The sequence below is a fragment of the Mytilus edulis genome, chromosome 1 (assembly GCF_963676685.1).
Source record: "Mytilus edulis chromosome 1, xbMytEdul2.2, whole genome shotgun sequence".
Lineage (NCBI taxonomy): Eukaryota > Metazoa > Mollusca > Bivalvia > Mytilida > Mytilidae > Mytilus > Mytilus edulis.
This window is the reverse complement of record NC_092344.1, coordinates 32,516,371-32,529,254: the sequence shown is the minus strand read 5'-3', so window position 1 is coordinate 32,529,254 and position 12,884 is coordinate 32,516,371. Positions and strand designations below refer to the sequence as shown.

The following is a 12,884-nucleotide window of genomic DNA, read 5'->3' as shown; positions in this document are numbered from 1 at the left end:
GCTAAATACTTTGGTTGCACCTTCACATCCGAACTGATATGGAGCAACTTCAGTCAAAGAAAATGCATACAAAAGCCTTGCAAAACCAATAATAGAGTATGCAAGTCCAGTATATGGGACCCATACTTTAAAACCGAAATAGATCGTCTAGAAATGGTCCAGAGAAGAGCAGCAAGATACGTTTCCAACAAACACCATAATCACTCAAGTGTAAGCAAAATGATTGAGCACCTGGAATGGCCATCTCTGGAAAAAAGGTGAAAAGACACTAGGCTAACTATGCTCTATAAAATAGAACACGACAAAGTGGCTGTAACTAAGGAATGTCATCTTATGCAACCAACACGACTGTCGAGGAACATGCACGACAAAAGTTTCCCAATTCCAGCAACCAGAAGTGATTACAGGAAATACTCATTTTTCCTGAGAACAATTAGGGATTGGAACGCTCTCCCTCCTGGGGTAGCATCAGCACCGTCAGTCAAGGCCTTTAAAGCCTCACTGACAAAGCTGAACTAAATCATCAAACTGGGGGGGGGGGGGGGGGAGGGGGTCTGTATGCGCACTTAAGTCATTACATAATAATCAGTCTGTATGCGCACTTAAGTCATGGCATAATAATCAGCTTGCTGACTAAGATTCAAATGACCTTGACAAACTGGGAACATGGGAAGTCAAATGGAAAATGTCCTTCCATCCGGAAAAATGCAACGTTCTAATACCATCAGCCGCAAAAACAACACCATCCCAACATCGTACACATTGCATGGCCACAAACTTGAACCTGTCAAAAGTGCTAAATACTTTGGTTGCACCTTCACATCCGAACTGATATGGAGCAACTTCAGTCAAAGAAAATGCATACAAAAGCCTTGCAAAACCAATAATAGAGTATGCAAGTCCAGTATATGGGACCCATACTTTAAAACCGAAATAGATCGTCTAGAAATGGTCCAGAGAAGAGCAGCAAGATACGTTTCCAACAAACACCATAATCACTCAAGTGTAAGCAAAATGATTGAGCACCTGGAATGGCCATCTCTGGAAAAAAGGTGAAAAGACACTAGGCTAACTATGCTCTATAAAATAGAACACGACAAAGTGGCTGTAACTAAGGAATGTCATCTTATGCAACCAACACGACTGTCGAGGAACATGCACGACAAAAGTTTTCCAATTCCAGCAACCAGAAGTGATTACAGGAAATACTCATTTTTCCTGAGAACAATTAGGGATTGGAACGCTCTCCCTCCTGGGGTAGCATCAGCACCGTCAGTCAAGGCCTTTAAAGCCTCACTGACAAAGCTGAACTAAATCATCAAACTGGGGGGGGGGGGGGGAGGGGGTCTGTATGCGCACTTAAGTCATTACATAATAATCAGTCTGTATGCGCACTTAAGTCATGGCATAATAATCAGCTTGTTGATTGTGGCCATTATCAGACAGAAGCAGAGGCAAATAATTATGATGTTTTGCGAGGCTATTTTATTTTCTTCTTGGACGCCTTCCTACCACATCCCAGAAAACAATTAAAAAAGCCTTGACAGACGTCATAATTATTTGGACTAATGAACACCATGTAGCTGCATATATATATATATATACAATAAAAGATAAATTTACTTTTGTCACTGTAGGACAGTAGGTACATGTAATGATGTTCTGTATTTGTTCACTCAATATGGCAGTTCTGTGCATGGACTCGTACATTTATTATGAAAATTCAATACTTTTGCACTCAGCATTAAACTTCTGTACATGTACACTCAACATTAAAATTCTGTACTTGAACACTCAACATGAAAGTACAAAATGTACTATACTTTTACACTCAACATGAAAATTATTCATTCCATTCAAGTGCCTCATCAAATTTATATATGTAAGTGATTTTGTACTTTCAGGAAAAAGAAGAAAAGGGACAAAGAGAAAGATGCTCAGAAAATGTTTGAGCAAATTTCTAATGCCAAAAAGACAAATGAAGGAGATTCTACATCACAAATAATAGTGGATAAACGTACAAAAGCTGAAATAGCATTTGAAAAGGCTAGAGAAGAAAGGGTATATTTATATTGCATGTATTTCTAAATTGAGAATATATTCAGTTTCATACTTGTTAGAATTTCAATATTAAATGGGTATAAAATATTATAAAGAAAGTTCCAACTTACCAAAAGAAAGCTGGTTACTTATTAACTTTTCGTAACCAAAGGTCCACTTAGACACATCCTATTGCAATAATTTTGAATCTGTCAAACTTCACCTTTGTATAGATTCACAGAAACGACATCTTTAAAATAATAACGTACAGAGGTTTCTCTACCTCTTAATTATATTAAATGCTAATTTTAGCATCATTTTTTACTACAGTACAAGTATTACTAAAAACACTTTTTTGTCAGTGAATAAAAATGTATAAAATATAGTTACTCCAACTCTCCAATCTCACTCTCATTTTTATACAACAGCAAAAAAAAATTGCGTCGTATATTGGTATCATGTCGTCTGCGTCGTCATAATCCGAAGATGCATTTAGTTTCCGGTCAATAACTTTTGTTTTAGTTAATGTATCTCTATAAATTTTAATTGGAGTGTTCAATACCACTAAAGGCAGGTTGGGATTGATTTTGGGGGTTATGGTCCCAATAGTTAAGGAATTAGGGGCCAAAAAGGGGGCCCAAAATAAGCATTTTTGTAGTTTTCAAACAATAGCTTATGTTTAAGTGTATGAGTCTCTCTGATATTATACCATGATAGGATGGTTAGTATTGACTTTGGGGGGTTATTGCTAAAAAAAAATGGAATTTGGGGCAAAAGGGCTAAAAAAGGGAAAAAACTAGGTTTTTCTGGTCAATGGACAATGAAGACAATTTAAAAGCAGTGTAAGGGAGGTAATTCAAAAATCATTTAACATACAACAATGTTGGGTATGTTCAGATTTACCTCCCTTACACTGACTACTTGTAAATTATGTCATGTATGTATAAGGAAATGTCAGGTTTTGGAATAATTGCAAAAAAAAAGGGTGGTGGTAGATAAACTCATCATAGATACCAGGACTAAATTTTGTATATACGCCAGATGCGCGTTTCGTCTACAAAAGACTCATGAGTGACGCTCGAATCCAAAAAAGTTAAGAAGGCCAAATAAAGTACGAAGTTGAAGAGCATTGAGGACCAAAATTCCTAAAAGTTTTGCCAAATCCAGCTAAGGTTATCTATGCCTGAGGTAGAAAAGCCTTAGTATTTCAAAAATTCTAAATTTTGTAAACAGTTAATTTATAAATATATCCATATCAATGATAATTCATGTCAGCACAAAAAGTGCTGACTACTGGGCTGGTGATACCCTCGGGGAAATAAATCTCCACCAGCAGTGGTTGTAAATAAACTCATTATAGATACCAGGACTAAATTTTGTATATATACGCCAGACGCGCCTTTCATCTACAAAAGACTCATCAGTGACGCTCGAATTTAAAAAAGTTAAGAAGGCCAAATAAAGTACAAAGTTGAAGGGCATTGAGGACCAAAGTAGTAAATAATACTACTATAGAAACAATACCATTGTCATAATTGGCCTGTGTCACTAAGCTATTAAAATAACATCTACATTTTACATGTTTATGTTATATGTATACAGTATAAACATTTAATATACATTTAGAGAAAAATGAACATTTTAAAAAAAAAACTAAAAAATAAATATGACTGAATAATTTATTATTTTCGTTTCTGTTTACAGAAAGCAGAACAGATTATTGAAAAGGCTAGTAAAACTCACAAGGAAAGAATCATGGTAGGTGTTTGTTTTAAATATAAATGTGGTATGATTGCCCATGAAACATCTTTCAAACGAAAACTAAATGACATAGAATAAGCAGCTATAGGTCACCTTACAACCTTTAACAATGTCTGTTTGTATGGAGAAGAATAGCAAGACTTGTACCTTTGATGTAAAAGATAAAGTAGTGTATACGCCTGTTTTAATACTGGAAATATTACAATATATGATTGTCCATCCATCCATTCGTCCATTTGTCATCAACACTTCAGACAGTAACTTAAAATACTTTCACAAATAATCGTGAAACTTTAACACAACTCGTTATTCTAGTTTTTCAGTGACTATGGCTAAAATGGTAAAATGCATTTTTTGCTTTTGAAGAAAAAGCGACAGATATAAAGAACATTTAAATGGCATTCTCATTAATATATGTTGAAAAGCACGAAATCATAAAATGACATTGATGAAAGGTTTAAGCAAAAATTACAGGTGAGCACTGATGTAATTATTATTATTTTATCTTCAATATACATGTATCTTATATACATGTACTTTAGATTTCCAATTGTTTAGATGATAGCTCAAAGTATAATATGTACTTTTGATCTTTCAGGATTTTAATAAACACTTGGATAATCTCACAGAACATTTTGACATTCCAAAGGTCAGCTGGACAAAGTGAAACCTGAAAATATTTGTAAATGGTAATTGCAGCTGTCTTAAATGTGGAACTTATGGATATTTTTCTATGGAAAGTATTCTAGTGACCAAGTCCTAAACGTGATGACCAGGAATTATACTGTTAAAGTGTTTTGGAATGTGATGATCTGTCTAAATTGAAAACACATTTTATTTATATAATGTATGTAAAAACACTTCTATAATTTATTGTCATATCAAATAACAGTAATATTGAAACGTTCTAAATGAAACCTGAGTTAGCAAAAACTGTATATATGTATTTTTCAGGATTTATTCATTATCATTCTGAAGTGCAAATTTTCGTTGATTTCATGAGCATAAGTGAACCATTAATATAAGTTAAAGAAAATGAAAATTTCATCTAGGATTTTATTCAAAATTGTTTACAGCAAGTTTTCACTATAAATAACAATTGTTTCTCTATTCATAAAGTTAATATTGATTGATCACATATTCTCTTTGATGACAGTGACATGTTTGGTGAATTTATAATTCAGATAAAACTCTTTACAGGGCCCTTTAATTGGAAATTAAAATATTCTTATTTTGTTTGTAGTATGTAATTATTTTTTTTATACAACTTTGTGGTTGTATATTGGTATGACATTGGCGTCGTCGTCTGAAGACACATTGGTTTTCGCTCTTTTAGGAACCAAAAATGGGCCCAAATAAGCATATTTCTTTGTTTTCGCACAATAACTTTAGTATAAGTAAATAGAAATCTATGAAATTTAAACACAAGGTTTATGAACACAAAAGGAAGGTTGGGATTGATTTTGGGAGTTTTGGTCCCAACAGTTTAGGAATTAGGGGCCCAAATAAGCATTTTTCTTGGTTTTCACACCATTTCTTTAGTATAAGTAAATAGAAATCTATGAAATTTAAACACAAGTTTTATGACCATAAAAAGAAGGTTGCAATTGATTTTGGGAGTTTTGGTCCCAACAGGGTTCAAAGGGTCCGAAATTAAACTTTGTTTGATTTCATCAAAAATTGAATAATTGGGGTTCTTTGATATGCCAAATCTAACTGTGTATGTAGATTCTTAATTTTTGGTCCCGTTCTAAATTGGTCTACATTAAGCTCCAAAGGGTCCAAATCGGGGTCCAAAATTAAACTTCGTTTGATTTCAACAAAAATTGAATTCTTTGAGGTCTTTGATATGCTGAATCTAAACATGTACTTAGATTTTTTATTATGGGCCCAGTATTCAAGTTGGTCCAAATCGGGGTCAAAAATTAAACTTTGTTTGATTTCAACAAAAATTGAATCCTTGGGGTTCTTTGATATGCTGAATCTTAACATGTATTAAGATTTTTGCTTATGGGGCTAGTTTTTAAGTTGGTCCAAATCGTGGTCCACAAAATTAAACTTTTTTTGATATCAACAAAAATTGAATCCTTGGGCTTCTTTGATAAGCTGAATCTAAACATGTATTTAGATTTTTGATTATAGGCCCAGTTTTCAAGTTGGTCCAAATCGGGGTCCAAAATTAAATTTTGTTTGATTTCAACAAAAATTGAATATATCGATATGCTGAATCTAACGTGACGGTACCCAAATTGCACCTATTTTGACAGTTTTTTCATCTACGTTTTTTTATGATAAAGACAAAAATGTCCATTCTGTGTTTATTTTGTAGCCGTATCCTTCTTTATTTTAAAGGTACACCAATTTGATTTTAATTCAATATGGAATCATAGAAAAATTGGTCTAAACTGACCTCCAAACCATCAATGATTCTGAAATGAGGAGTACCCACATTGCATCCATGCTTAAATTCACATTGTCAAAAGTGTAATAACAGAGTTTTTGTTTAATTTCTTCAAATATTTTGAACAATTGGATATTAGTCCATGCTTACTCTTCATTATTTTATAAATGGATACTTGTAACATATTGTACTTGCCCATTTTAAAAAGATGACGTTTTGATGACGTCGCATGGCGACGTATCAGTACATTTTGCTTTTTCAGTAAATACTTCATCTGTTGATAAATACTGTGAACGTTTTGTGCCTATCTAAATAGTTTTACCTATGTTAAAAGATGTGCTTAGTAACAAATCATAAAAATACAAATTGTTTAGTCTCTATGAAGTCTTGTAAGATTTTCGCTGCTAGTTTTGCTAAATAGGTGAAATTTGGGTACTCGTGCAATTTGGGTACCGTTACGTTAACCATGTATTTAGATTTTGGATATTGGACCATAATAGGTAAATGTCCAATTTAAAAATTTTAAGTTTTTAAGTTTTAGTTCTTAGACCACATTCATTCTGTGTCAGAAACCTAACTATTTAATCACAATCCAAATTCAGAGGTGTATCAAGCTTGAATGTTGCGTCCATACTTGCCCAAACTGTTCAGGGTTTGAACTCTGAGGTCGTCTAAAGCTGCTCCTGCGAAGCACTTGGTTTCACATAGCAAGACTTCATCCCTTTTGTGTTGCCTATTGCGTTGGTATATGCAGTATTTACAAATCAATATTATTGAAGTTCAAATCTGTTGTTATGTTTTCTCTGCATACATTTTGAAAAAAAATCAATGTTTGAACAATTGAATAAACATAACTTAGATGTAAAAAGGTTGCTATTTTAAATTCTCATCTTGGATGAGTATTCTGCGAATTTGGGGTGTGTGTTTATATATGCATATAAAAGAAGATGAAATATTTTATCATGTGTATTCATTGATAGTTTTATACCACTGAACTTGAAACAGCCATTAACATCATCATTATCATTATCATGATCATCATCTTAGGTTTGAAAAATTGAACTTTTATCATTTTTATTTCTTATTTTTTAACTAAATATTTTGTCATGTTTCCAACACAGAAACTGAATGTTTTGTTGCAATAAAGAAGACAGAAATGAAATTTTTATTTTATATGACTGGAATCTGTAGATGGTTTCATTCATGATCCTGGATTATAGGTAATCATGCCTTGATACTTTTAATAACCTTGCTGTCTGATGTGAATATGGGTGTTATGGTGAATTATCAAACAAGGGAAGTCCGTATTTGTTTTGCTTTCAAATAGTTGGAGTGATTTTACTTAAGCAATCTGTTTCCATCAGTTTTGTCGGTGTGTCAATTTAAGTGAAACCACCAATGAACAGTCTATTATTTGAACTTGGAATTATTTTTAACTATGGAATTTGCTTGATTTCTTGTTATTGAAATTTTTAATAAATTCCAGGGCCGTAGGAAGGTTTTGTCAAGAGGGGGTGCGAAGGGGGTGGGTGTGGGAGGGGCACTCCCCTCCTACAGCTTAGATTTTTTTTGAAAATAGGTAAGCCAATTTCAGGGTTTAATGTGTTCTCAGAACGTTAAATACATGAATATCCATACTCTTTTAATAAGCTTTTAAACGGTTAATAGGGAGATATTTAATTGAAGAAAGCGTATAAATCATTGATCGAACTAGTACTGAAGGTACTTTTTATTTCAACATATTAAATCAATATAACAGTGGTACCTTTCAAAGTTAACATTACAATTTCATATATATGATAAAAACAATGGATTGCACACATCACTTTTGTTCCGTAATTATTTCGGATAAAATAAATCATTCTTATATAAACATAAACCTACTGGCATTTTATCATGATCTATTTAGAGATTTTAAACGGCGTTTTGCATTTGCGCCGATCTGCATTTCATTTGCGCCGATTTTTTCTTTCATTTGCGCCGATTTTTTTTTCATTTGCGCCGATTTTTTTTACAGGTAAATTACAGGTGAATAGATATTAGAAGAAGTTGTATGAGTGCCAATGAATGAACTCTCAATCCAAGTCATGTTCTTATTCATTTATCATTATAGACCTCCTCAGTTATCCACTTGTACAAATTTAATGAATTATCAATCATAACTTATATATAACTGTTGTTCCCTGCTCACCACGGGTACTGAGTGGAAGAAGTCCTTCAAGATACATCTCCAGAATTTACATTGACTGTACCCGCTGTCTTTCGGACATCTACCACATGGTTATGCTCGTTCTGTGTTTTGACAATAGAATCCGTGGTGACTCTGGCTGTACACGATTTTATGGTACATTAGTAAAATGTGTTTCAGGACACTTATCTTCCGATATGTATGGCCCTCGATGATTAAAGAATTGACTCCTCGACCCGTTTCAGTGTGCAATATGTCTATCATGTTACTATGAAGTTTCAGAACAATATGAATCAAAATTAACATAAATGAACAGCATTTATAACCAGACTTTACCAATAGTATAGTACAGTATATAGTACATGTACAAGTATTATCTTACCTGTAAATCTAATTAGGAGCAAATATAAAATCGGCGCAAATGAAAAAATGAAATCAGCGCAAATGAAAGAATGAATATTTTCAAAATCGGCGCAAATGTCATACGCCCATTTTAAAGACAACATGGCTTCATGTCTTTCAAGTTTACTTTTATTATGAACACATAATGTGTTCATAATAAAAGTAAACGTAATAAGACGAATTCCATGAATGACGTACGTGTGTCTTATTACAATATGATGGATTATAAAAAAAAAACAAGGAGCTTAATAAGCATCTATTAAAATCCTTAGAAAAAACATAGTTGATTCTCTCTGAAAATTTCTCAATTTAAGATTTTATCCTTTGACGGATACATGATAAGCTTGGCTAGGGGCGATTCTAATCCTACAAATCTCATTTAAACACCATCATCGGTTGCATTTACATGCGCCTGTCCCATGCCAAGTCAGGAGTATTTTGGTCATTGGCGAAGCATTTAATTTTTATAAGCTTTGGAAGAGGAATACCAACGATACAAGAAGCGTTTTTAATAAGAATTTAGGAAATTATGCTGTGCTTTAAGGTTAAGGATTACCCTTTTGGGTTTTACAGTTATTGTTTTATTTGACATACAGAGCTGTAAGTAATAGTTCCTGCTCTTTTGAGAAGTAGTTTTTTGTGTTATATTTAGTAGGTAGGGGATTGTGACTGTCTTCGTGTCATATTGGGTCTTTTTTCATAAAACCAACACGTGCTATGTGATAGAAAAAAGATTAAACTATTAAATTGTATGCCAATGTCACATCTATTATATATTTAACCCTTACCAGAATACGGCGTGTTGGTGTATTTATTGACGCATTACTTAAAATTTCCAACATATGTTTTAACATGTTCCAACATGTTGAATGAAAAAAAATATCATTTACATTGTACCAATAACATTTAGCAATCGTAATTTAGACCAAACTGTAGGAAAATATTCCTTCTTTAAAATAATATATCATTTTCTCGCTTTGTTCTTTCTGCTTTCCAATATATATACAAAATAAATCGTTTTACACTCCCAAATTGAAAGACATGTTTTGACGGAATGTTGAAATTAAAAACTGAAATTTCGAAAAATCGTAGAAAATTCAGAAATGTTACCAGAAACTAGAAAAAAAGTGCTTAATGCTAGTATAAGGTTTCAGCTTCATAATGATATCAACTATTTTGGTTTGAACTTCGTATTTTTAAGAAAAAAAATCATAATACTGTATTTTTTGTTTTGCAATCCGGATGGAACTCAATCAAGGTTCAAGACCGAGGTCTATACTGATAAGAATTTGCATGATGAATATTACAAACATATGTTCTATGAGGCATTAAAATGATTCCTAAGTCCTTGCCGTTTCACGGAATAGTCGTTTATTCTTGATTTTGGGCTTCTCTCTCCTTTATATCTTCTCAAGCAAGATGACCCCGTGAATTTAAAAGATCGATCTATATGACAGGAAATGGACCTCCGTCATGATTCTTTATATAACGAGTCAGACATGGATTATAGCTCTACGGGTGCTCTGTGAATATCCCGATTGATCTCGAGCCGCCTTTCCATTCCTTTTTAATATACAATTCCTTGACCCCAATAAACAATTTTGAGATTAGGAGAATCTTTACTACAAGACTACCATACGTACTTCTTTTCATAGATTGCAAATATGAGTTGGTAGATCTAATGTAATTTGCCAATTTTATAGATAATGAAATTGAGAATGGATATGGGGAATGTGTCAAAGAAACAACAACCCGACCATAGAACAGAGTTCAACAGACTACAGTAGAAGGCCAACCATAGGTCTTCAATACAGCGAGAAATTCCCGCAACCGGAAGCGTCCTTCAGCTGGTCCCTAAACAAATCACGAAATATATATGCTAGTCAGTCAGTAATAATGAACGTCATACTAATGATGATCTCTCAAACTGTATCAGATGTGTCCTATTTTGTCACAGAAAAACCACGGTAACCCGTCAGCGTGGAGAACAAATGCTCATCCGTGCCTGAAAATTCTTCTAATATTTTTTTATTTTTTTTTTTTTTGAAAGAGGGGGTGCGACCGCACCCGACGCACCTCCCCTTCCGACGGCCTTGAATTCCATGATTATTCTGTACTGAAATGTTCTGTGCTGCGCACAACACTTTCTATTACAAAGAAAATAGTATATTTTCAATAGAATGTGCTGTGCCGCGCACAACACTATCTAACCAAAATACATTGTATGGAAAGTGTTATTAACCACTCAAAAGATCATAATACAAAATAAACATGGAATTTATAAAAAAAATTAAACACAAGAAATTATGCGAATTCCATAATTAAAAATAATTCCAAGTTTAAATAATAGCCTGTTCAATGGTAAATCAATGATATTTGGTATGCTGTTTTAGAAGTATTGGCATATCTCATTTCCACAGAAATCGGTTGGCTATGCACTTTCAGTAATGATTTATTGAAGTCAGATGTTTTGCATAGCTTACATGTAAAATTATTGCAATTTTAACTTCCAAACATTTCCATTATACAATTTATACATTATACGCAGTGAAGTTTCAGATTTTTGCTTCAGTGCTGATATTTCTGGGTTTAATTACACAAAAATCTTACTTGAATGAACTAGTATAACGAAATAAAAAAAAAAGCATCAAGAATTATATCTACTTGTGTTTCAGTAATTTATATGATTCTACATATGTATTATATAATTGACAGCTATTCTAATTGGGAGAGTAAATAAGTTTTTCACCATCATCGAACTTTTTTTAAAGGATTCCTATTTGGACATGTAATGTATTAAAGATATACTTGTACCTGTTTGATGACCCTGTGCAATGAGTTGGGGGGACATATAAATTCCGAGAATCTAACCTTCTACACACCTGCTCTTGTAAGCAATCTCACTTGAACAGTTCTTGCCACATTTGTAAGAAACTTTTATCACTTACTGGATTTGATTGATAAGCCTGATACTATGTTCTGAAATATACAGTAAATTCGGACATTATTGCATTCATTCATAATTGACCATAATTGCAATTAATCAAGAATGGACAAAAAGGCGAGTTAAATTATTGCGAATTTGAAGGTCTATGTTTCAATTATCAGAATGTGACTGTTTACTTTTGCAATACTCACTAGTCCCATTATTCACAATATTAGAAACCTCACGATAATTTCTGAGTTTTCAGTAACTTGGAACAGTGTAGTTTGCTTGTGTGGGATATAACTATCTTTATGTCCTTCTCTTTATATCATATGGATTTATATATATATGTAAATATTTATCTATTATATTTCATTGTCACTGTTCAGAAGATGAAACCAAAAAATCCAGATGTGAATCCTACATATATTACACAACATTGGAACAAGAACCAACAAAAAAGTTCAAAACTATGCATCATAATTATTTTTTTAGATAAAAATAAAAGCATTCCAAATGCAGTACTCACAATGTTAATCATTTAAAAATACTCTTTACATATAATTATAAAGGGTGAGTCAGTTTGGCTGGTAATTGAGGAATTAATTAATTTAATTCAGGAATATGTGGTATGAGTGCCAATGAGACAACTCTAGATCTCCATCCAAGTCACAATATATAAAAGTAAACCATTATAAGTCAAGGTGTTCTTCTTTAATTTCTTTATATTATATAAAATATTAATTCATTAATATCAGAAAATTTCAGAACATGCATAAGTGCATAGCAATCTTTATTGATTTGTAGAAGAATTACATTTTTTAGTCCTATTTTAATTTTAACATGCACGCCAAAACTGTCGGGACATATGATATTATGGTATACAAATGTTTAGCATCCGTCCAGGCCAAAATTAAAAATATGTTTGTTTCCCTTCCCCCCACACGGGTCAAAAAATTATTTTCCACAGAAAAATCAAAATTATTCTTTCCTGAAAATAATTTGTTTCCATTTTTGGAAAGTGCTTGAAAGCAGAAGGATTGATAATCTAAATAAATACACCTAAATTGAGCACAAACAACTGATAAGTGACCTGGACTGGACAAGTCAAACCATTCATGTGACCATGCTATGACAATCACATCCAGTTAAAAAAAAAAAAAAAA

General features: G+C 32.8%; 1 protein-coding gene across 2 annotated transcripts in view; it reads left to right on the top strand.

Annotated features, from left to right (window-relative positions):
- Positions 1–5,037, top strand: part of LOC139530003 (protein FAM32A-like) — a 56,247-nt gene extending 51,210 nt beyond the window's left edge. Inside the window, exons 2-4 of one of the 2 annotated variants that reach the window (XM_071326022.1) lie at positions 1,905–2,061; positions 3,745–3,798; positions 4,400–5,037. In XM_071326022.1, coding sequence (XP_071182123.1) covers positions 1,905–2,061; positions 3,745–3,798; positions 4,400–4,468 — 280 coding nt within the window. In that variant the 3' untranslated portion in view covers positions 4,469–5,037. The remainder of the gene's footprint in view (positions 1–1,904; positions 2,062–3,744; positions 3,799–4,399) is intronic. The other variant, XM_071326031.1, reaches the window with a different exon arrangement.
- The last annotated feature ends 7,847 nt before the right edge of the window (positions 5,038–12,884 follow it).